The sequence below is a fragment of the Phodopus roborovskii genome, unplaced genomic scaffold, assembly GCF_943737965.1.
Source record: "Phodopus roborovskii unplaced genomic scaffold, PHOROB, whole genome shotgun sequence".
NCBI classification, from domain to species: Eukaryota; Metazoa; Chordata; class Mammalia; order Rodentia; family Cricetidae; genus Phodopus; species Phodopus roborovskii.
Genome location: NW_026126541.1, coordinates 21,032,258 through 21,055,994, shown reverse-complemented (window position 1 = coordinate 21,055,994; position 23,737 = coordinate 21,032,258). Strand labels below are relative to the sequence as shown.

Below are 23,737 nucleotides of genomic sequence, written 5' to 3'. Positions count from 1 at the left end.
TAATCCTTCCCAAAGAGTTCTACCGATTGAGAGCCAAACATTCAAATATATGAGCCAACGGAAGCCATTCTCATTCCAATCATCCTAGGCTACAAACCAGGGCAATTTATCCTCCAAACCTGAGCAACTTGGGAGTGAAAGAATTTCAAACAACAGTTTCAGAAACTGAGACTGGTAGCGAAGTGGTGGGCTCATCAGTTCATAAATCCATATACTGTGTTGAGCAAAGAACTGAACCTGATGCCTCCTCTGTGACTATCTTACAAAGTGCACCACACGTATAAACTTCATTTGATGTTCCCAAACCTTACATGGTCTCACTGCTGCCATCATCCCTTTCTCATGTGTGGGAACACTGAAGAATGAAGAATCCCAAAATCACATAGCGAGTTGTGTGGTTGGGATTGTGGGCCCAGTAGACTTGTTTCCTGGGGGCCCGTGTTTTTAACTGGTGACCACTGGTGCTCAAAGTGACCACTGGTGCTCAGGCATCTGAGGGGAGCTGTGCCACTCCACATGGTCTATTCTACACACAGCCCCAGGGAAGCTCTAGGTTACCAGCTGTAGACTCACACTGGAGCATCTTTAGGAAGCAGGACCTTCAGGAGCTGCTGTGATAAAGAGCAGATGGTGCACAGAAATCATTATGTAGTGGAAAAGAGGCAGGTGGTGGTCAACCTTACGCCTGATTTTGAAAAGCTGGTCAGGGCTCCAAAGGTACATCCTCTCCAGGAAGTTGTCACTGTAGTAGGACAGGGATCAAGTGGGTCTTTAGTCTAGGGGCACCCAAAGGTGATACAAATGGAGAAAGTGTAGGAGTCCCTGTCCACATCACTTCACCACGGGCAGAACCCCGCAGGCTATTGATAGTGAAGTCCTTCTAGGCCAAGCATACCCACCCTAGTTGGTTAATTAGACTTGCAGATCCCAGTGAGGAGGGGTAGGAATAGTAACTTTTAAAGCTGGCAGCCTGAGAAGATGGCAGAGGACCATCCCAGAAATGTGGCATATCAATTCTACCTCTGGTCAGCAGATTATGTAGGGGAGGGGGGGGGCACAAGGCTCAGTTTTGCCCTGGTCAGGTAGTCGGCCACATTTTTGAGAACTGTGATGTTTGTGCTTTTCTTGTTATCTCTTGCATTCCTTCCTCATTCTGGGGCTGTTTGGGCTCAGGCACACTTCATGAAATGCTGTGTGCAGTGTCTGCTAGTATCAACTTTGAACTCCTCCAGGGGCATCTGGGCTGGGGTGGGGTAGTTAACTCAGAACAAACAATGAACTGTACATCTGGCATTTCCTTTTTACAATGCAGAGTGCCTGTGTGTCTTCATAATACAGAGTACAAAAGTGTCCCCTTCGGTTGTCCTTTCTGAGCTTTCCTTTTTCCCTTCCCCATTTCTCTGCACAGAACCAGTGTCTCTTGACCCCAATCAGACAGTTTTCAAAAATCCCATCGCTGAGGCTCCTTTGTTTCAAACTTTTTGCCTTTTTCAGCTGTGTCCAAAACCCAGCTAGTTCTACTTTCCAGCTTGAAGCTGATCCAAACCCAAGCTGAGCCTACTGACAAGGGATCTGCACCTCACGTTAGAAGTCACATTGTGTCCTCACACGTGGGTGATAAGCAGAGGCACAAATGCATGCATTTCCAGACACCACACCAAACTGGCACATGCCGTTCTTCATAAACACACAGAGAGACAGCCACCAGGCAGAATGGGCAGAGGGAGAGGCCTGGGAGTGTGGCAAAGGGGGAGGGCATGAGGTCACAGGTGACTGGAGTACTTAGAGGGGAAGTGGTGTCTAGATCTCAAGCCCCAAGCACACTTTTAATTCTCTAATTGTCGCATTGTCTGGAGAAGGAAACTAGAAAGCAGTGGTAGGTGGTGTGGTGGCAAGGAGGAAGCAAAGGGGCCAGGATCTTATGAGTCACCAAAGGCCACCTTGGACAAATCATTCTTGCTGAGGCTGTTTTCTCCTCTAACAGTATCAGACTGCCCTGTGCTTCCCATGCTGGGTGCCTGAGGCACGTTTACAGTTTGATTGTGTACTTGACCTCTCTCCCTCTCCTCCTCCCCTCCCCCTCCCTGCATTTCCATGCTGGATATCAAACCAAGGGCCTCATAAGTGCTGGGTATAGACTCTACTAATGAACCACACTCTCAGATAAAGTAATTTCTGCTTATAAAGGAAAACAAACAAACAGGTATAAACAAGAGATTAACTCATTTTAAAGTCAAACAAATGCCGGGCCCACATTACAAGTTGCTTTAGAGCCCTTTGAGCCACACAGGTCCAACCATTTCCAAAGTTCGACTCTGACCCTCTTCAATGGAGGTTCACTAAATAGGTGGATGGATAGAGCGTTTCCAATAATCAGTGTCCATGAAAAGCAAAGAAGGTTTTACTGGGGTGAGGGGCAGGGATTAATTTAGTTTTCTGGTTTAAGAGCTCTCAGACTGTCCAAGGGTCTGAGGCCTCTCTGCCTTGGTCACCACATCCCTGCCCACGGTGTTCAGGCCAGTGTTGCCAGGCACTTCCTCGTTCCGGGGCGCCCTGGACGCTGCTCCTACGCCCAGTGCCTGGGCAACTCAGGCGGGAGGGGGCCAGAGGGGAGGTGTCGCAACCGCCTCCCTCCCTCTTTCCCCGCCTTGGCACTCAGCTACCTTGCAGATGAGCGCTCTCACAGACTGCAGCGGGCGGCCGGGCGCCCGGCATGTCCCCTGAGTGTGTGCAGAGGACGGGCACTGGCCCCTCCTGTATCCAGGGCCAAGTCAATCGTACCCATTTCCCTTTCTTCTCGGATGTCAAGGGGGACCACCGGCTAGTGCTGAGCGTTGTGGAGACCACCGTGCTGGGGCTCATCTTTGTGGTGTCACTGCTGGGCAACGCGTGTGCCCTGGTTCTCGTGGCGCGCCGTCGGCGGCGCCGAGGGGCTACAGCCAGCCTAGTGCTCAACCTCTTCTGCGCGGACTTGCTCTTCACCAGCGCCATCCCTCTAGTGCTCATCGTACGCTGGACGGAGGCCTGGCTCTTGGGCCCCATCGTCTGCCACCTGCTCTTCTACGTGATGACCATGAGCGGCAGCGTCACGATCCTCACTCTGGCGGCGGTCAGCCTGGAGCGCATGGTGTGCATCGTGCGCCTGCAACGCGGCTTGAGCGGCCCGGGGTGGCGAGCGCAGGCCGCGCTGCTGGCTTTCATCTGGGGTTACTCAGCGCTCACCGCACTGCCCCTCTGCATCTTGTTCCGCGTGGTCCCGCAGCGCCTTCCCGGAGGGGACCAGGTGAGCCCCGGATGCGTGCAACGCAACAGGTGTCCGGGTCGGCTGGGGTGGGGTAGGGTGGGGTGGGGGGATCTGACCAAAGTGGTGAGGTAGGATGATGGTGATTAGTAACAGTAATAGGTCGTCTGTGGAACTGAATCCTTTCTGGCAGACCTACTGCCCAATGCTCTGAAGTTTAATTTCGTCAGTTTTCCCCCCAGTGCCAAGTGGGTAAGTAAATCCCCTCCCCGACCCCCCCCCAATGCTGTCTGTTAAAGAAACTCTTTTGGACTTTTGCAAAATGAAGCGACTATTATAAGGCAAATTAAGCAACGTGAGCTTAAGACCAGATGGGACAAGCAGGGTGCAAGGTGGCTCCTTGTGGAGTTGCTACTTTCTCTTCAGATGTCACGATATTCTTAACTATCACATGTATTTTACAAAAGCTGGGGCACCCACCATCTCCCTTAGACCTGGGCTATACTTAAAAAAGTGCTGTCCCAAAGAGGCCTATAGTGGTGGGATGTCGCCTGTGGGGAGGGTTCCTGCTGCAGAGTTAAACATATTCTGATCAGAAACACTGGTTGTGTGCCCCCCACCCCACCCCACGCCCTACCCCCAAACCTGAAACACTGTTCTTAGAAGTTTGTTTCTTGTGTGGAAAACTGTGGAAAGGGATGTTTGTTTGACAATGACTCTGAATGTGATGCTTGTTTGACAATGACTTTGAATGTCTAACGAACAGGAACCCATCAGATCCCTGGTGCTTCCTTAAAGAACATGTAAGCCTATGATCAAGTCTCCCTGGGTGGGTACCAGGGATAGGGTTAGCTGAGTTGATGATACTGTAGCCTGGAAGAGATAGAGGTTCTCTATCTCACTCCAGGCTTGTCCTTAGCCAGGATAGGCTTGAGCATCAGGGCAGGCTATATAGATACTTCTGGATTAAGTGAACACTCAGGCCAAACTCCTCACCAAAGGGTCAGGTAGGTCACAGGCATGTCCAACTTATATCCAACTGACCACATGTGAATATTACGTGGATAGCTATGAATAGTCCTGACGCAGATGGTGATGCCATGCCACAGTCTCCAAATATTGGGCACCCCAATAAGAGCAAGGCTCTGCCATCAGTTATCTGTTTAATCTGTTTGCTCACTGAGTTAAGGCAATATTGCTGTATTTTCATAGAATTTAAAGGATGTCTTGTTCTTAACACAGAAAGATTTCAGTCCCAAGAATTGAGATCAAATAGGGCATCTTAAATTTCCAGATGTACTGTCCCTTTTTAAAATTCATCCAGGTACAATCCTATTTAGCTGGCAAAAAACTGGAAGAAGAAAGAGGAGGAGAAGGTCTTATCTCCTCCCAGGCAAACCGAAACTGTGTCCTACTGCGGTCACTGGGCCTGGAGCAAGGAGGTCCTTGCGTGTGTGCGCTGTTTGGTGTGTATTCATCCTGCTGGGAGGGAATTTGACTGGAGGCCCTACCGCACTTCCAGAGTTTTTCTGTGCTTCTGTGCTTCTGTGGAGATCATGGTTAGAAACCTCTTGTTTTCATGAAAAAGTACCTGCTGGATATCAAGGGTCTTTCAAGGGGCATTTGGGCAAAGTCACTAGGGTAGAATGAGCTGCTGCTGTTGTAGGGGCCAGGTGACAGGAGCCTTAGTTATTGAAAGTGGTAGGGTTGGGGTGGGGGAAACTTGTAATGGAAAAGGGGGGGCAGTGTTCTGGCTCCCTGTCTGTCTTGTTATCTCCCCTTCCTGACTGTCTCTCCCTCGTCCCATCTCTCTCCCTGTTCCTGAGCTATCCTCTCCTCTTCCTTCCTCCCCTCCTCCCTCTTCCTCCCTCTCACTCTTTCTCATTTCTCTCTCTCTTTTTTTCCTATTTCTTTTCTCATTTTTTAAAAACAGCGTCTGTGATGTGTATCTCTAGCTGCCCTGGAACTCTCTAAGTAGACCAAGTGGGCTTTGAATGGACAGAGATCTTCCTGCCACTGCTTCCGAGTGCTGGGCCATTTATGTCCAATTAACTATCCCCTTACAGAATGCAGCTGTCTCCTCTTCTCTGAGGGTTTACTTCCCACCTTTTTTTTAGCTACTGTGGCCTCAGTTACCCATGGACAAGGAGGTCAGAAAATATTAAGTGGAAATTCCAGAAAAATAATCCTAAATTTTGAATAACTTTTATTTCAGCCTATGATTGTGATTTATTAATTTCTGGCTAACCTCCTACTGTGCCATATTCATAACTTAAAATTTAGCCTAAGAGTGTATGTATAGAAAAACAGGACATATAGGGGTTAGTATACCTGTGGTTTCCATTATCTTCTAGGGGGTTCTAGAATATGTCCCTCTTAAGAATAAGAGGACCTGTGCATTCCATATTTTCTGTATTTGTGTCGAAGGGTCCTAACATGGAAACATGCCCCAGTCTCTCAGAGACTGTGGCCTGGCTTTGTGGGAAGTGTTCCATTTGTGTAGACTTAGCAGTTGAAGAAATCAGAACAGGAAGGGGGAGGGTGGGCATGAGGAAAGTGAGACCGTGTTGCCACTTAAGAATGAAAATGGCAGAGAAGGATCTGGTCTAGACTGAGGTAAGTCTCACATTTGAAATTAGAAGGGCCAGCAGCAGCAACTCAACCCTGTAATCACAGCACTCAAGAGGGTTGAGGCAGACAAGGCTACAGAGTGAGGCCCGGGCTCTAAATAAATACATGAATAAATACAAATAAAAGATGTCTGTTTTTCCAGTCCTTAGATTGACAGCTTCCTACTTGTGGTTCTTGTTTTGCTTTTCCCAGTGGGATGCTACAAATGGAGCTTTCTGGATGAAGAATTACTTCCTTCCCTCTCACTGAGAGCACAGATAGCTGCCCCCAAACCCCCAGCCCCCAGAGCCTCTGCTGCCATGAGACCCTTCAAAACCTTCATCCATGTATAGGCTGGGGTACCTTGCCATCCAGGGGGTCAATAGCCATGCTGGCATTTCTAATCTATTTGGCATTTGAGTGTGAGCTTTGGAGCCCACATTCTGGAGCAGTCTTCCTGCTCCACAGAGGGCAAGCCTTCCCACCTCTGTCCACAGCGTTCTTGTTTGAAGTACGGGTCTCATGGATCAACTACGTGAGATTGCCATGGGGACCTGTGTTTGATAAATGAACCAACACCTGGCCCATACACAGTTAAGTGCTCAAGAACTACTAGCTACTATTAGCTTCCTTATCTTGGGGCATCATCATTTAAACATCCTTCAAACAGCATAATTCTTCTGATTACTGTAAGCAACTGCCATTTCAAGAGGGTGGACCCTTCTTAGCAACACTGACTTCCCAGCCAGGTCAGCTCCATCTGCTCCAACAGGATGCCTGCCTGTGTGTGTTGTGGCCCTGGCCCTGTGGTGACCCACACTTGTGGGTGGGGAAGACTGTCCACTTTGGCTAGAATATGTTGTTCATTCGTTCCACAAACATTTGCTGAATGCCCTCCTCTGCCCACCCCACCACGAGCCACAAACACACACATTAGGAGGTGTTTTTACTAAGTGTGCACATGGACCCAGATACCGCCCAAGTCTGTAGTCTGGTGTGGTCTGTGGTCTACTAACCCCACAAGTAGGGTTCCCATTATTATTTTCTGAAAGAAGAAAATATCAAAGTCAGGCAAAAATAGTTCTTGAACCTAGCCTGGCTCTGACTCCTCTGGGTGTCATAGCCTCTGAACTCCTGAGGCTTAAAGCCCTGTAGGCCCATCACTCCACCCTTCTCTGTTACAATGCAAGGCCGGTAAGATATCCTGTCTCTCTGCTGAGTGTGGATTGTCAGAGGAGGCCACAGTTAGCTTTCCTTTGTTAGCAAATATTAGAGAATATCTTTTGAAAGTCTGTGTTGGCACATTCCTACAGTTCCAGCACTCTGAAGCTGAGGCAGGGGGATCATAAAGTCATGGAAAGACTAGAAAATTTAGTGAGATTCTGTCTCAAGAAAAGAGCTTAGGGGTGTGTGTGTGTGTGTGTGTGTGTGTGTGTGTGTGTGTGTGTGTGTGTGTAGCTCTGTTGGTGTCATGCTTACTTAGCATGTACAAGGCCCTGGTTTCATCCCCAGAACCACTTAAAACAGGCACCGTGATCCACACCTGGAATTCTGTACAAGGGACCTAGATGTAAGAGGTTCAGAAGTTCAAGGTCATGCTTGGCTATACAGTCAGTTACATAAAATCCTATTTCAAATAAATGAATGAATAAATAAATAAAGTTGATAAAAGAGAAGATAACCAGTAGTGAGTCCCCATTCCTTAAAACAGTCTTGAGACCTTCCATCGTGACGTGGATGTTACAATCGGCCCTTGAGACCCAAATAAACACACAGAAGCTGTATTAATTATGAAACTGTTGGCTGATGACTAGGACTTCTTATTGGATAGCTCTGTCTTAATTATTAACACATTTATATCAATCTATGTATTGCCATGAGGCTGTGGCTTACCTAGGAATGCCCAGCATGGTGTTACTCCTCTAGCATCGAGACTCTGGCCCAGTCCTACCTACCTTTCCCAGAGTTCTCCTCATCTCCTAGTCCCACCTATTGTCCTGTCTCATTGGCTGAACAGTGTTTTATTCATTAACCAATAAGAGAATCATACACAGAAGGACATCCCCCATCATTCCATTCTGGTTGAAGCACTGAGACAGGGAAGATGGTTTGCCTAGGGGTCCCCTGAAGTGATGCAGTGAGAATCATTAGAGAAACTGAGCTGTACAGAGCCAGACTCAGACAGCATTTAAATAAATTCCCAAAGTGGAGAAGGGTCGGCACTTGAGTAGAGTCTGTAGACAGTGTACGCATCCACAGAGAGTCTCAGGAGACCTTTCACTCTGCATTTTGTATTGAGTACCTAATGTGAGCCAGGAATTGAGTGCCTTGAATAAGATGGCCTTGGTTCCCGCCCATTGCATGTTTTGCTGGGGTCCCTACAGGAAGTGAGGTGACTACTTAACAAGTTCAGGATGTTGAAAAGGGCTTTTCTGGGTAGCAGTGGGCAAAGGAGGGACTGAACGCACGGACAGGGAGAGCAGGAGGGCCAGAGACACCCTTATGATGCCTGGGATGTCCTGATGACTATGAGATGGACGTCTCAGAGAGGGAGGTCAGTGAGAATGAGAAGGAGTACACTGGGGTGGCAACTAGGTCATCAGAATGTCCTTGTAGCTGGTGGGAAGCAGGAGGCACGAAGGTTCTGGAAACCCAGAGCAGGGCTGCCTCATGTCCCAGTGTGGCAAGCCAGGAGGTAGAACTGTATGCGGGGTGAGGTGGTCAAAACTGTGTAGGTCTGTGAAATCTCCTGCGGGTGTCCTTTGGGAGTGAGGCTGGGGTTAGGGAGAACACTGAGCAGAAACCTAGAATGGATCGTCTGCCAAAAGTAACTACGGAGGGTTGAAGATATAGCTAAGTGGTGGAGTGCTTGCTAAGTGTGTGTTTAACCCCTAGAACTAAAACAAACAAATAAAACGCTATGGAAACGAAGGAGTCATCCTGGGAGAGCTGGAGATTGGAAAGGGCAGAACATGGGAGGGGTATGTGACCACACTTAACTCTTTCTATGCTTGACTTCCATCTTTATTCTGCCTGCCCCTCCCCATTGCCTTCCAGGTACAGCTAGAACAGCTCCCATTGGCTCCTGCAAGCACCTGAACTTCCTAGGGTAGGGCCAGAGACTTGCTTGTCAGACTGTGGCCTCGCACTGGCTCAAGCCCTGTCTGGTGATGAATGAACAGATAGCATTAAAACACTGCTGTTGCTGTTGCCAATTCCAATTTCAGATCTCAGGAAACCAGTCAGACTGAGCAATTTTGGTTACCAAGTTCCTTTCATAAAACCAGGAAATATTTCAGATGTGCAGAAAATGTTCAGAGGCTATGATAACACTTTGTGCCTACCCTCCAGTGTCAGGCTCTGCCCAGTTAATCACCGTCTGTCAGAGAAGAGAGGGATCAATGGAACTTGTCAGACGGAGTTTCCATAGCAATAAAGTTAGGACACCAGCTCAGATCTCTGACGGTGAAATGGCACCTGTTGTTTTAATTATCAAGCTTTAAATTTAAAACATTGATTTACTCGTGTGCGTGTGTGCTCGCATGAGCCACAGCACATGCATGGAGGTAAGGGGACACATTACAGGAGTCACTTCTCTCCTTTCATCATGGGAGTCCAAGGGATCAAACTCAGCAAGTCAGGCTTGGCAGCAAATGCCTTTACCCACAGAGCCCTCTTACTGGCCCAGATGTTGCTTTAAATAAGCGCACACATTGTACTTAATCACGGATGCTATATACTGCCTTCTAAGGAGTATATAAATCTGTCACTTAGGCCAGTCCCACTGACTCTTAGTTAGAAGGTAACTGTGAACGGTTCCTCCTTTACTGTCTTGTCACACTTCCTGTCTGTAGTGAGAGCCTTAAATCAGGACTCAAAGGGTGTCTTCAAGTGTAGAATTTGGGAAGCTCCCTGGAATAAGTGTCTCGTCTCTGCTGGTCATGTTTACTCAACTCTGATCACCAGTGAGCTGATATCTGATAATCACTTTTTCCTCTCTTCTTGTCTCATTAGGCAAAAAAAAAAAAAAAAAAAAAAAAGGAAGCTACATAGCATCAATTAGAAAATTTAGGTAACTAAAGGAAGATGGGAGGGGAGCAATGGAGGGTAATGCAATATGTGTATATGTATAGCCTAAGAGCAGAACGGGAGGACACATGTGTCATATGTGCAGGGGAAGGATCAGCAAAGGAAGGAGGGGGTGGGGAGGAGGGCACGGCAGACACGAATAACATGGATGGAAATGTCAGAGTGGAAGCCACTCCTTTGTGTGCTAACCAAAGGTATTGATAAATTCTGAGGCTGCAGATGTGGCTTCCTTGGTAGAGCTCTTGCCTGGTATGCGTGAAGCCCCGTGTTCAATTCCTAACCCTTCAGAAACCAGGTGTCCTTGTGCAGAACTATAATCCCAGCACCTGGGAGAAAGAGGCAGGAGACACAAGTTCAAGAACATCTTTGCTGTATAGCAAATTCTTACTGTATAGCAAATACTGTATAGCATAGGCCGGTATGGGCTACATGAGACCCTGAATTAATGGGAAAGGAAGAGGGGAAGAATGGGAGAGAGGGAGGAAGGGAGGAAGGGAGAGGAAGGGGAGGAGGCAGGGAAGGAGGCAGGGAAGGAGGCAGGGAAGGAGATGAGATGAACCAGCAGAATCAACGAAAATCAGGTAAGGCTATAAAACGAAAATCAGGGGAGGGCTATAAAAAGTAAAATGAGGGGTACGTAAATTATTTCGAAATAATAAGCCTTGCCTGCAAGGGTTCACACCAGGGGTGCTGTCTATCTGGGACTGGACAGAGACCGTTGCTAGGCTGATATCCTTTCTGAATTATTTGTGAGTGCATAAGGTTGGGTAGAGCTGTGTTAGCTAGTTTGTAGCATTGTGATCAAAAGTCACAGCTTAGGCAAGGAAGGGTTAGCTTCAAAGGTTTCAGTCGGCCATGGGTGTGGGGCAGTGAGCGGAGCTCCTCAAATCCCAGCAGCCAGGAAGCCTAGAGAATGCATGCTCTCCCAAGCGCCTCTCCTAAGGGCCTTCTTTCCCTCCTATTCCCAGCCTATGGGGCGCGTCCTTCTCCCCTAGTTATTCCCTGCTGGAAACCCTCTCCCAGATTTATCTAGAGATGTTATTCTTTCCTAATCTCCTTTTGCTGTCCTCAGCCAGATCAAGTAGACAACCAAGATTACCCATCGTAGTTGTGGTTCTTGAAGAATATGATCAGGATCCCTTTCTTCATAATCTCCTGGCTTGATTGATTTTTTTTTTTTTTTTTTTTTTTTTTGGTTAGGATTGACACACACAGTTCCACATAGTTCTCGTAACTACCAGGCAGGTGTGTGCCTTCAGGATCTGTGTTTTGGCCTCTCGTGTAGGAAGAATACCTTACTCTATCATATGTATTGTCTTATAAAATCTTATAAATCTAGGAGGGATTGACCCATGCACAGAATGAGGTTTTTGGGGAGAGGTCCTAGGAACTTTAAGAAATAGTTCTGAGGTCATGTTTTCCTACCCTTTAATACTGCTCCCCCCCCCCCACCAAATATAGGGATTAGAGACCAAATCCCATTTAGGATTTGGAGAAAGTTTAGGAGTCCTTGCCCACATCACTTCGCCACTGGTAGAACCCCAGAGGCTATTGATAGTGAAATCCTTCTAGGCCAGACATACCATCCTAGTTGGTTAATTAGACTTGCAGATTCCAGTGAGGAGGGGTAGGAATAGTAACTTTTAAAGCTGGCAATCTGCGAAGGCAGCGTAGGACTATCCTAGAAATGTGGCATATCAATTCTACCTCCGGTCGGGTAGTGTGCAGAGATATGACTACAAATTGGAGGCCGCATGGATTGTTCCAGGAGCAGGCTGCCAGTAACACAGCTGCCAGTACTCAACATTACCAATAGACACATGTCTCTATTTATCCACTAAAGTGAGGAGCAGTTTCACAAGCCCTCTCCCATTAGCTGGGGATGGTGGGAATAGCAGTGAGTTTAGAATGCTCAGCCCATTCATAACAAAGCTGGAAAGGGAAGCAACATCCCCACCACCATTTTCAATGTATGGATATGACGAACGCCTCTTATTTTGTTGTTTTGAGACAGGGTCTCACTATGTAGGCAAGGGTGACAGTTGTCATCAGCCTTGTAAAGGCTGAGATGACAGGCACATGGTGCCACATCTGGTATGGTTAAAACATTCTACCTTGCTTTTGCTTTTCTGCCCTGGAGAGTTTTATTAGTTTTATTAGCTCTCTTGATGTTTCTTTAATGATATCCTTTTTGGAGGAATTTGTTGTCAGGGAAAACAACCTTTAGTGTTTTAGGTTGCTATTTTTGAAGGATGTTTCTAGCTTTAGTATCCTCTTCTGTGAAATAGGAAAACTAATAATGTGGTTTTTTTCTTTCTTTGTTTTTGTTTTTTGAGACAGGGTTTCTCTGTGGCTTTGGATGCTGTCCTAGAACTAGCTCTTGTAGAACAGGCTGGTCTCGAACTCACAGAGATTTGCCTGCTTCTGCCTCCCAAGTGCTGGGATTAAAGACGTGCACCACCACCTGGTTTAATAAAGTGCTTTTCAATAAGGTTGTTGTAAGCATAACCACATTCCTACATGTTGTTACCATGTAGGAAGCAGTTTTTGGTGCAAGGTAAATATTTAATAAATATGAAATGCTCTGTTTTCTGCTAATACTGGGTATGAAACTATTTGACAACAATTGAGTTTGCACAATTACGATTCGTATTGGCAATTGTTAAAAATTACTTGTTTTTCCCTAGTGTATTTAGTATTCAGTAATTATTAATCAAACTAATGAACGAATATCTGTTGTTCAGACACATATACTATATCAAAAATCATTGATATGACCTTTTACATTGTACATGCTCTTAAACATATGTTCTAATGTTTAGGGTAAATATCTTTGTTTTTCTGGTCAAGTAGGGACAAGAAGGTTAGGTGTGGGAAAATAACATTCATATTCATACTCCATTTTTACTGTATTTATTTAATGGAAGGAATTGTTGCAATAATAGATTTCTTATTGTTCAGTAGGCCCCTCACATCTCGGCTTTGTAGTTAGTATCAAACTTTTGAGTTCAACACAGTACAACCATAGCCTCCATGCCTTTCATGCATTCTAGCTGTTTGCTTTGGGGCTCTGTCCTATTCCCAGGGAGGAATAGGGCTTCAAAGTCTGGGTACCATACATTTTCTTGAAGAGAGATGGCCTATTCTTTGAGGCAGACTGACACAGTAGGTGTGTGTGTGTATGTTGTTGTTGTTGTTGTTATTGTTTTGGAGTTTCATGTTTCTGCTTTTTAAAGATTTGTTAATCTTTATTTTATGTGCATATGAGTGTTTTGCCTACATGTATGTCTGTGCATCGAGTGCATGCCTGGTGTTTGTGGAGACCAGAAGAGGAATCAAATCCCCCAGAATGGAGTTAATGATAATTGTGGGCTGTCGTGTGGGTGCTGGGAACTGAACCCTGGTCCTCTGCAAGAGTGGCAAGTTCTCTTAACCACGGAGTCATCTCTTCAGCCCCAATTCTCTGTCTGTCTGTCTGTCTGTCTGTCTGTCTGTCTGTCTGTCTGTCTGTCTCTTTCTCTCTCTCTCTCTGTATCCATGTATGTATGTATGTGTGGTGATATCTTTCTTGCACAAATAAGCAGGGAGAAACAGGAAATCACTCTCTTCTCTGCTTATATCCTGTTTCTGTCCAGCTACGTTACTTCCTGTCTGTCTGTACAGACCTCCAGACCTCTATGGTTAGCTAGTGGCAAGCTCCATACATACTCTGACCCCCAGACAGGCTTTATTTGTGCAAATATACCACCACATATACGTATGTATGTGTATTACCTGAGACAGGGTCTCATTATGTTGTCTGTGCTTGTCTCAAACTGCTGGGTTCTTGCAACCATTTTGCCTTGATCAGAGTATCTGGACTGCATTGTGTACCTGACTTTAACACATTTAGGCAATTGAACACCCCCAAGTAAACAATACCTTAGTCCAGCCCCTGTTACTTGAGCAAAGTGTCACTGCACTGGACCCTCAGTCCTGTCTCCAAACACTTGTGTGTAGCATGTTACTTCCAGTCTATGTGGCCCTTCTGAAGTCTATTTCTCCCTTTAAAGAACCAAGCTTGTAAGAGAAGGCTCAAACACTTTTGGCATGCCAGCCTGGAGAAGTGGAAAGACCAGTCCTGGGAAATTCTCCAGCTCTTACTTCCCTGTGACCCTGAGGTTCAGGTGCTTTCCTGGAGGATGAGAACTATAATTAGGTAACCCTACCCACCTGGGGCATTGTAAGAGGCAATGCCCTGTTTAGAGGAGGGGTGGATTCCAGGACTCACTGACACAGTAGCAGTGTAACACACAGTGTACCAGTGTATCATATCTCCAAACTAAGACTGGGTTAAAGGATAAGAAAGAAGCCAGCATTTAGGTAATACTAGTTTTTTTTTTTTTTCTTTGTAAACAGGAGATTCTGATTTGTACATTGGATTGGCCAAACCGCATAGGAGAAATCTCATGGGATGTGTTTTTTGTGACTTTGAACTTCCTGGTGCCAGGACTGGTTATTGTGATCAGTTACTCCAAAATTTTACAGGTATGTTTGTTTCTGTGCTGTTTTGAACTTCATTCCCTCTGGGCATTTCCAGTAGAATCTTAGAACTTCCGAGTCAGAGGATACCGCGGAGGTTCTAACAGTTCTGTCCTGATTCCCTGCACAGATCCTCTGCTACTTCCTGGGATAGTGACGGACAAGAGTTTATATATTTATTTTGTTTTTTGTTTGGTAAATCAGTTATGTTCTTGTACATCTTTTCATCATTAAAATACTACTGGGTTATAAAAACATTCAGTTGAAAACAGGCACAGAACTATGTAACACAAAAGTTAAAAATCTATTCTCTTCCCAACCTTAATGGCTCTACCGTGTTTCTGCGGTATTACAACACCATGAACATTTGAGTGTAGATTCAAATGGTCAGATGGCTGTTGACACTGTTCACTGTTCTTTTCAGATAGGAGATGCTACTGCTTGATAACATCCTTTTTTTTTTTTCACTCAGGACATCAGTCTATATCAGTTCCTGTATCTTATCTTGTTGTTGGTTAAGAGTTACATAGCCTTCGTCATATAGGCATGATATAATCATCTCGTGGACTTTGGAGTTGTGTCCAATTGTTTTCCCACAAACACAGCAGTGACTGACAAGGTCTACTTTGTAAGATTTTGTTTTTATGGAAGTATCATATACTAATATAAAATCACACCCAGCTTACGTATTCTGCTCACAAATTGAACGCTCTCATAAGTGGCTCCTGGATGGAGAATAGAACTTGGCATGAAGCCCTTCCTGTCCCCATGGGTCAGTGACCTTATCCTTGGGAATTGTCCACTTCAAGTGTGTGTGGCACAGGAAATAAATGTTGTCTCTTAGAAAAGTAAATATATGTACACAGACATATAAAAAAAAAATGGGCCGGCCTCTGCTTCCTGGCCCTAAAGAGATCATACTTGTTGCCATCCAACATACACAAGCATGTGTACTTATGCCCACTTGTGAGGTTTATCTCAAAGCTCTCGAGCCCCCTTGGAGGCGTACAGTGGTTGACTCTTGGTTTTATAGCATCTTTTGTGTGGGTCCTGATAAATAGGTGTGTTGAAAAGGACTTGATTACCTTCTGGCCACTTTTATCATCCTTTATGGCTGTGGATTTGTAGCCTTTTTACAAACAAAACCCACCCCAGGCCAACCTCACCTAAGGCTGCCTGTCCCTGCTTCTGTGGGAGGTAGTGCTTAACTCTCTAGCCAGACTCATCCCACCAGGTGACTCTCCAGGCTTAGGCAAATTCCAGGGTATAGGGCCCTGAAAAGCGCTTGCATTGGGTGACTTGCCATATTTTAATGTTATAAAAGAATTAATTTATATCATAAGATCACAATGAAAGAAAAGAAAGAGAAGGACAGACTGAAATAGAACACATTTTTAAATGTTTGTATTGCTTTGGTTTTGTTGAAGCAGGGTCTTACTCTATAGTTCTGGCCAGCCTGTAATTCCCTATATGGACTAGACTGGCCTGGAGCTTGCATTAATCCTTCTGTCTTTACCTCCCAAGTACTAGGATTACAGGCACACACTAATGTGCTAGGCCACATTTAAAAAAAAATTTTTTTAACACGTATGCATGTAGTGTGTAACAAGAATAATAAAAACCCAGTGACTGATAGTGGGTTTCAAGCTTCAAGCTGAAGATCAGAGAAGCAAAGCAGCCAGCCTCTAGCTCTTACCTCTACCTCAGGCTGAAAGGGCTATCCTCTCCTCAGTGTGGCTGGAGAATAATTGCCTAATACTGACTTTGCTTCTTCTTTTTATACCTCTCTAGTGCTGGGATGAAAGACATGTGATCCCAAGTGCTTTGTGTGAACTGTTTCACTTTAGGACTGGACCAATTTCCTGTAGCTCAGTGTAGCCTTGAACTAACAGACATCCATCTTCCTGTCTTCTGAGTCCTGGGATTAAAGGTGTGTGCTACCACGGCCTGGCTCTATGGGCTAGCTAGTATGGCTGCTGGGATTAAAGGTGTGTATCACCACTGCCTGGCTCTGTGGCTTGTGCCTAGCTTTGCTTTCTGTACCCTCAGGCGAGCCTCAATAAATCGTAAGTAATACATCACCACAGTAGTGTTTAACATGCAGCAGGCACTAACTCATCTCATGCTAACAAGATTCTTAGACGAGGCAATCCAGAGAGGTTGTGCAATTCACCCAAGGTCACCGTGGTGGACGGGGGGCTTAGAGGTATCAGCTTCAGTGTTTAAACCCAAGCAGACCGGCCCCAGAGTACCGTCCAACAGTTCTGTTCCTCAGAGGTTTGTGAAGAGTTGGATGTGCAGAATGGTGGCAGGGAGTGGGTGTGGTTCAGGACTGTACAAGCTATATATCATCTGCCTAGAAAGACCTTTGACAAAGAGACAGCTGGACAGTGGTGCTTATGTCTAAAGCAAGGAACACCACAGCTTCACAGGGGAGAGTGAAGCGCAAAGCTAAAGCAAGCTGTTAGCTATTGCACACATGAAGGATCATTGTGGGGCCTGGTAGAGAGCAAAGAACTGTGGGAACAGACACGAGGCTTGGAAGGCTCTTTTGAAATTACCTAGCTTTGAGTCTTTCCTGCTGGTTTACTTTGCTGAGTTGCTGGAGTGCGCTACTTACATTCTCTGAGCCCCATTTCCATCATTTGCAGATTGGCAGCCTTAATTTTCTAGTGTGAAGTTGTACAAGGCAAGTGTGTGTGAACTACCCGCCTGGTCACAGTAGGCCCTGAATAGCATGGCAGATGCTTATTTGCTAGGCTGGGCTGTCCTTCCAACCCTTCCCTCCGAGTATGCTAAGAAATGGCCTCATGCAGGTTTCCTGGAGGTTAAACAGCAGGTTGAGATTTGTAACGAGAATAAGAAATCATGGCTGGAGCAGACTGGCTGAGAGGGACGGCAGCACCTAAGCTTCCCTGGTTGTGAGAGCCGGAGAAGTCAAGAGGGCTTTGTTGTGCCCCTTCCCATGTGTGACACACCTTCCTGTGGGGAGTGTGATTTCCCATCCATTGCAGTCTCGATCCCGGGGCTGGGCCTTTCCTTCGGCGAAAATCAGAAATTGCCTTCAGGATCAGGACGGGGAGAGCCCTCCTTTCTCTCCTCTGGATGACAGGGCACCGTGCTCTCCCCACACTTGAGTCTAAACTCACAGCCCCGCACATCTCCGCATCTCAGACCCCTGCACAGCTTCCATGTGCTACAGAAGGGCTGTGTGGTTTGCAGCTCTGGAAAACTGAATGCTAGGTCACAGTGGAAATTTATAACCATTGCTTCCTTTCCTTACACAGGAACCAGATGCAAAGCCCCTACCTAAAGTCTTGTGCAATTAGCCTTCTGCCTGACCCCCTTAGTCCCCTCCTGTCTCATGTCCAGGTGGGCTGGAGACTGCCCCTAGGATGCTCTCACACAGGGCATGACAGCTACCACTTCCTCTCCAGGATCTCTCTTCCCTGGATTGCTGTGTGGACCACTTCTCACTTACTCAGAGTTCTTCTCTAGAAGCATTCCCGGTCACTGGCAATGTCTCCGTAACAGGTTTCTCCTCGAAACACTGCATTTTCTTGTCGGTCAGTCACTCCCACTGCTTGGCTGCAAGCTCCATGAGAGCAGAGGCTGTTTTGTTCACTGTTGTGTCTGCATGCCCAGACGGAGCTGGTCTGTAGGGGTTCACTTTATACTTACTTGCATATGTGTGAGGTTCAAGCCTTGGAGCATAGTGAGATGATTTTTCTCTTCAGGACTCTTTGCTTGGGCAGTCTCTGGACAGAGCCACGAGACAGGTTCAAGATTAAGCTTTGCCAACATGTAACCTTGGGAAAGCTGCTGAACTAGTGTGGGCCTCAGTTTCCACCGAAGCCAAATATTTATAGATTGATCAACACAGAAAAGAACAGATGTGGTGCCTGAAAAACCCCAATTCTAGTACAAATAGAAAATTGAAAAATTTCCCTTCTACACTACCACTAAAACTGATCATTCCACTTTTTCCTATGGGGACCATGTCATTAACTCTCACTTTGTACTTGTGAGTTTGTCAGGCTGGTGCCTTGGAAGCTGGGAAGTGTGTCAGATGCTGGACAGGGCCTCAGAGTTGACATCTCCTCCCCAAGAAGGTGCACAGCCCAGGCGCACTAAACTGGCCCGCCTACCCAGGCCTTTTCTGCCAGGAACATGGCTATAGACTCCACTGAACATTAATATTCAATTAGCCACATTCACTGGACGCAGATCTATCACCCCACCCTTCCCCACCAGTCTGGCCTCCTCTGCCTGTCTCTACTATCTCTAACTTGGCTCCATTTCAGGGCTTGAAAAGTACTCTTCTCATATTACCTCATTCTTAACTGCAGAGCAGCATCTTTTAGGCTGCTCTCTAAAGCCCCATGGGATGATAGGTATAGAAAGAGTTCTGCAAACAAACTTGAGAAACACAGAGCTAGGAATTCTCTGCTGTGGGCCTTGAGAGCCTGTTTGTGCTAATACACTTTGGACGTCACCAGCACAGCATCTCTCCCAATGGGAAGCCCTGCTCGATGCTTTGCTGGATCTGAGCTGGGCTCAGTGTGGGCGTCCAACTGCCTCTTCCCCTGCTCATATCCCTTCAGGAAAGGTTTCGTGTGATGGGCAGGGACTATTTTTGCCCTCTGCCCTCTCTGCTTCCTCTTTCCTTGTGACTCAGCCATGCCATACATTTTCAGTGATGTTTTTCCTATTGACAGTTTCCCTCAGTGCCTTGGATCAGATTGTCAAGACTGGCAGCTTTCAAGAAGGTTTACAAGTTCACCCAGCAACCATAATGATGATAGGCTGTGATGTCTCTCCAGCTGTAACTCTGTTTCTTGTTCTCCCTCCCTTGGGCTACATACACAGGGCCTGGGAGTGTAGTGCCGGCAGGATTCCCTTGCTTCTTACTCTTGAGCCCAGCTTCTTCAAGAGCTCTTAGCATATAGTAGGGTCTCCATAAATATTTGTTTAGTAAATACTTGTTTAATGAACCAGTGGTTCTATGGCCTGCAGATGGAAATCCCTCTGCCTATCATTGAGTTCAGCTGAGAAACAAAAATCTACTTCAACAGAACACAAAGCCTGGCCCTCACTGCCTACCACTGGGGGCTTCGGTCATGTTATAGGCTTAGATTTGGGTCCTGAGTTCTGAAGGTACCTGCTGAAGTTTCCAGGTTGCATCAGGGACACATAATTAATAATAGTAATAGGAATAGAGTAGTAAGAGAAAGACATTCCTGAGAATGGGAGTGACCCAATGAAATGAGTCGTGGGGGGGGGCTTCCACATTAAAAGAAACAAAGGAAGAAACACCTGAGCTGGCTCTAGTGTTACAGCCCTTTATGGGTAATTTACAAAGCACTTGCCTCTCCTTTGGTTGCATATTGCATGTGTATATGGCAGGTAGGCTTTTCTTGAACATGCCTTGTTGCATTGGGGTTGGGAGGCATTTCCAGCCCTTTGCCATCTGGCTTCTTTCCTTTTATTCTAGATGCTACTCCCCCTAGCCCTTCTTCTCTGGTCATGCTTCTTTGCAGGTAGACCCCTGGGAAGGTGGGGCCTCTTGTCTGATGACCCTAATCAGGACACTCCTGACCAGCCAATGATCTCCACAACGGAGGCTAACCCCCACCCAGGGCCCCTGCTTCTGTCAGTGGGAATCCCCTTCCCTCCCAGCCTTCAGAGGTTCATGTGGCTCCGGTGAGTCACAAAAGGGCTGTTTTTAAAAATTGCCTTTATTAAAGGTCTAGAGAGAAAAAGTCCAAACTGAGCAGCTGTGTGGGATTAGCAGTTCCTATGCCCTAGGGAGCCAAAGTCACCTTGACAGTTCAAGAGAATTGTGCATCCCTGGGTCCCCTCACTGAATCCAAGTGTCTCAGGAAAAAAAAAAAAGAAAAAAAAAAAAAAAAAAAAAAAAAAAAAAAAAAGTCACAAATCAAGATGGTTTTCAAGTACATTAGTGGGAACATCAGGTGGGTGAGTTACAGCCAAACAGGGAAGACCTCTGCCGTAGACCTCAGATGTCACCTGGTGACATGCTTCCCGCCTTTTGGTTGGTGGAAGCTACTGGTCTGTTGAGTAAATACACTACAAATGGTTGCACCTGTTAGTCCCAAGGATGTTAGGCCTGACACAGAGGTGAGTGGGCTAGCTGTTAAAGGGGCTCAGAGTGGCCAAGATAAATGATAATTGGGCTCTGGATCTGCAACAGCAATCTCTGTGCCATCACTGTCTGTCATCCTAGTTGGCTGATCAGCCTTATAGAAGGGTTAGGGTCAGGGGTAGTTCCTTCCAGGATCTTTTGTGTTTTACCAAGTTCCCAGTGGCCACGGAGCACAGTCTAATGAGCACTGCCCCCCTCCCAACTGGCAATATGCCAGGATGAAGACGTGCATGGGCATCTCTGCATGGGGCTCCCAAAGTGGAAGAACCCCAGGACAATCCCTACACCCCCCCCCAGGCTTGCTTTGAGGGTGAGAGTTAATCCCCAGAAGGTAATGGAGACTTGATAAAGGCACAGGAGGCATTCCACCAAAGCCAGAGATACTGGGAATCCTGGCTAGAGGCTGACTAGCCTGGCTGTCTAATGTGGGGTGGGGGGGTGAGGAAGGACTCACATCTTATGACAAAGCCTCATTTTCTTCCTGGTTGAACCAACTGTGAGGACTGTGGTGTTAGGACAAAGAGTAGCAGCTGTCATTTAAAAAAACAAACTCTTAGGCTCTTGGTGATCCCAGTCATTGTCAGCACCTGCAAGGGCCCTGGGCCCCACGGAGCTGGTATTTATTTCTGCTCGGCCACTCCCACCTGCACACTGGAGTAGACTGGGCCCTGAGTAGTAAGGGAAACCCCAGGGAGCTCCACTTTCACAGGAGGGGGCTGTCACTATCTAGTAGCAGAAAAAAGAAAAAAACAAAACAAAACAAAACAAAACAAAACAAAAACAAAAACTACTTTCAGCCAGTAACTTCCATTTCCTGTGACTCAATTTGCAAGAACGACAGTGGTGTGAATGCACAGAGGATACGTGAAGATTAAAGGTGACAACTGATGGAATAATAAATGCCTAGCACGTGGCAGGCAGGGAGCCAACAGGAAAGTGCAGCCATCCTGATTGCTCACATCCTGGTGTTCTGGTTGTCAGGCGCATTGAGAGGGTTCCAGTGAGTTCACTGGGCACCTGCTGTCCCTGTCTTGCTCACAAACAGGTGGCTCTAAACGCCCACCCGGCAGAGTGAGAAGCAATCATGTAATCATGCGATAGTTAAGCATCTATCCTTCAATTGGGGAATTTAAAGGATTGTAAGGAGGACATTTTAAGCCATTTTGATGAGTTCAATTTGCCCAAATTGTGAATGATGCTAATGACTTGAAAATTACTTCCTCTCTCCGAGATGCAGGGATGTTAGGAAAACAGGCCCCACATCCCATCCCACCCCCAATCAGAAGTGGCAATGTGGCTGAGAGAGAAAGGCCCTGGCCAGCTCCAGCAGCTAATAATAAGGACCACTAACATGGGTAGGACACGTCCCATTGGATCTCTTTCTTTAGGACAGAGGTAACAACAGACTGGCAGGTGAGGCCAATAGACACAGATGTCCTTCACGTTCCTGGTGAGAGGTGCCTGGGCCAGACTGTAATCCACCATTACCAGCCCCACCTCAACCCACCTGGGCTTCAATCCTCAGTACCACAAAACAAAAACCATCCAACAGGAGACCCCTGACGATGTCCACAGTGACCAGTAGCTCCAGTTCTTTGTGTTCCCCGCAGATCACAAAAGCGTCGAGGAAGAGGCTCACGTTGAGTCTGGCGTACTCCGAGAGCCACCAGATGCGAGTGTCCCAGCAGGACTACAAGCTCTTCCGTACCCTCTTTCTGCTCATGGTCTCCTTCTTCATCATGTGGAGTCCTATCATCATCACCATCCTCCTGCTCTTGATCCAGAACTTCAGGCAGGACCTGGTCATCTGGCCGTCCCTCTTCTTTTGGGTGGTGGCCTTCACGTTTGCCAACTCCGCCCTAAACCCCATTCTGTACAACATGTCGCTGTTCAAGAACGAGTGGAGGAAGATTTTTTGCTGCTGCTTTTTCCCAGAGAAGGAAGCCATTTTTACAGACACATCTGTCAGAAGAAATGACTTGTCTGTTATTTCCAGCTAACTAGTAGAGCCAGGAGAACTTCTGTGTGCGTGTAAAGGGAGTCGCCATCCTTGAATGTCAGCAGGCACCCTGCTGTAAGAAGATCCAACTTCCAATAGCACGCATGTACAGGGCCAGCGAGTTAAGGAATGATCACTCTGCATAAAAATATTTTTCCTTTGAAAAAGCTTTCTTTGGGTTCCTTGTTATGAACTTTTTTTTAGCGTGTTTGTAATATAATTGAGTTAATAAATTGTTATTTATAACTGTTTCTCCATATAAACCTGTGCCTCGTGGTTGCCAAAACAAACCTTGGAGCTGATTCAGGGGCTCAGATTTCTCAGTGAGAGGTCATGGCCATGGTAAGTCCCCAATTGGGCACATATAAGGTCTTGAGGTCATTTATTCATTCATGTTGAGACTGTTTAAGGAATTTCCAAGGAACAATTAGACCTGACCTTTTTGTTTTAATGTATTAAAACTGGGCAGGAGACATGACTCAAAGGTAATATTCTTGCCTAGCAAGCATGTGGCTCTGGGTTCAATGCCCAGTAGATTAAAAAATAAAAGTGAAAGCAACACCATAGACTCAAAGAGGGTGGACCCTGATGCTGGAGAGGGAGGTCAGAAGTGGTTGCTTTTACACTCCATCCACCAGCGGCCTTTGAAACACCTGTTGTGGCTGTGCAATGTTTTTTTGTGCTAGGACTCCATTCAGTGTTAGTGAAGCCGTAGCCCTGGCTCTGTTCTCAGGGAGCTCACCTTCTCATGGGGGTGGGGAACCTCAAATGCTAAACAGAAACCAATGAATAATGGAGTCCCCTAGAGTGAATATGCACCCTGGAAAAAGTAGGGCAGGGTACTGTGGGGGTGAGGGTTATTTATATGGGATGGGGGAAAAACTGAGGAGCAACAGTTGAGTTGAAAGGCTAAAGGCAAGAAAGAAGCTCTCATGTGGACTCAGAGGAAGGACCTTTGCAGGAAGAGAGAGGCTGGTGAGTTATGTGGTCCAGGAATTGCAAACTGTTGACTGAGCCTTCTTTGTCCTTGATGCTAGGAGAGAGGAGAGGTGCTCACCCCAGAGCCCATCAGTGGATGCCAACGAAGTTCCAGGGCTAGGACAGGGAGGAC

The 23,737-nt window shown here is 46.5% G+C and overlaps 1 protein-coding gene across 1 annotated transcript; it reads left to right on the top strand.

The window, feature by feature from the left end:
* The first annotated feature begins 2,564 nt into the window (after positions 1–2,564).
* On the top strand, positions 2,565–22,877 carry Ffar4 (free fatty acid receptor 4). The gene is made up of 3 exons (XM_051199908.1): positions 2,565–3,283; positions 14,339–14,467; positions 22,238–22,877. Exons 1-3 carry the CDS (start codon positions 2,714–2,716, stop codon positions 22,625–22,627), a joined length of 1,089 nt encoding a protein of 362 aa, XP_051055865.1. The 5' UTR covers positions 2,565–2,713; the 3' UTR covers positions 22,628–22,877.
* Positions 22,878–23,737: the final 860 nt, after the last annotated feature.

Coding starts and splice junctions, on each gene's coding strand:
- Ffar4 (XM_051199908.1), top strand. CDS start 2,714: ATGTCCCCTGAGTGTGTGCAGAGGACGGGCACTGGCCCCTCCTGTATC. Junction 3,284..14,338: donor GCCTTCCCGGAGGGGACCAG/GTGAGCCCCGGA, acceptor CTTTGTAAACAG/GAGATTCTGATTTGTACATT. Junction 14,468..22,237: donor GTTACTCCAAAATTTTACAG/GTATGTTTGTTT, acceptor TGTTCCCCGCAG/ATCACAAAAGCGTCGAGGAA.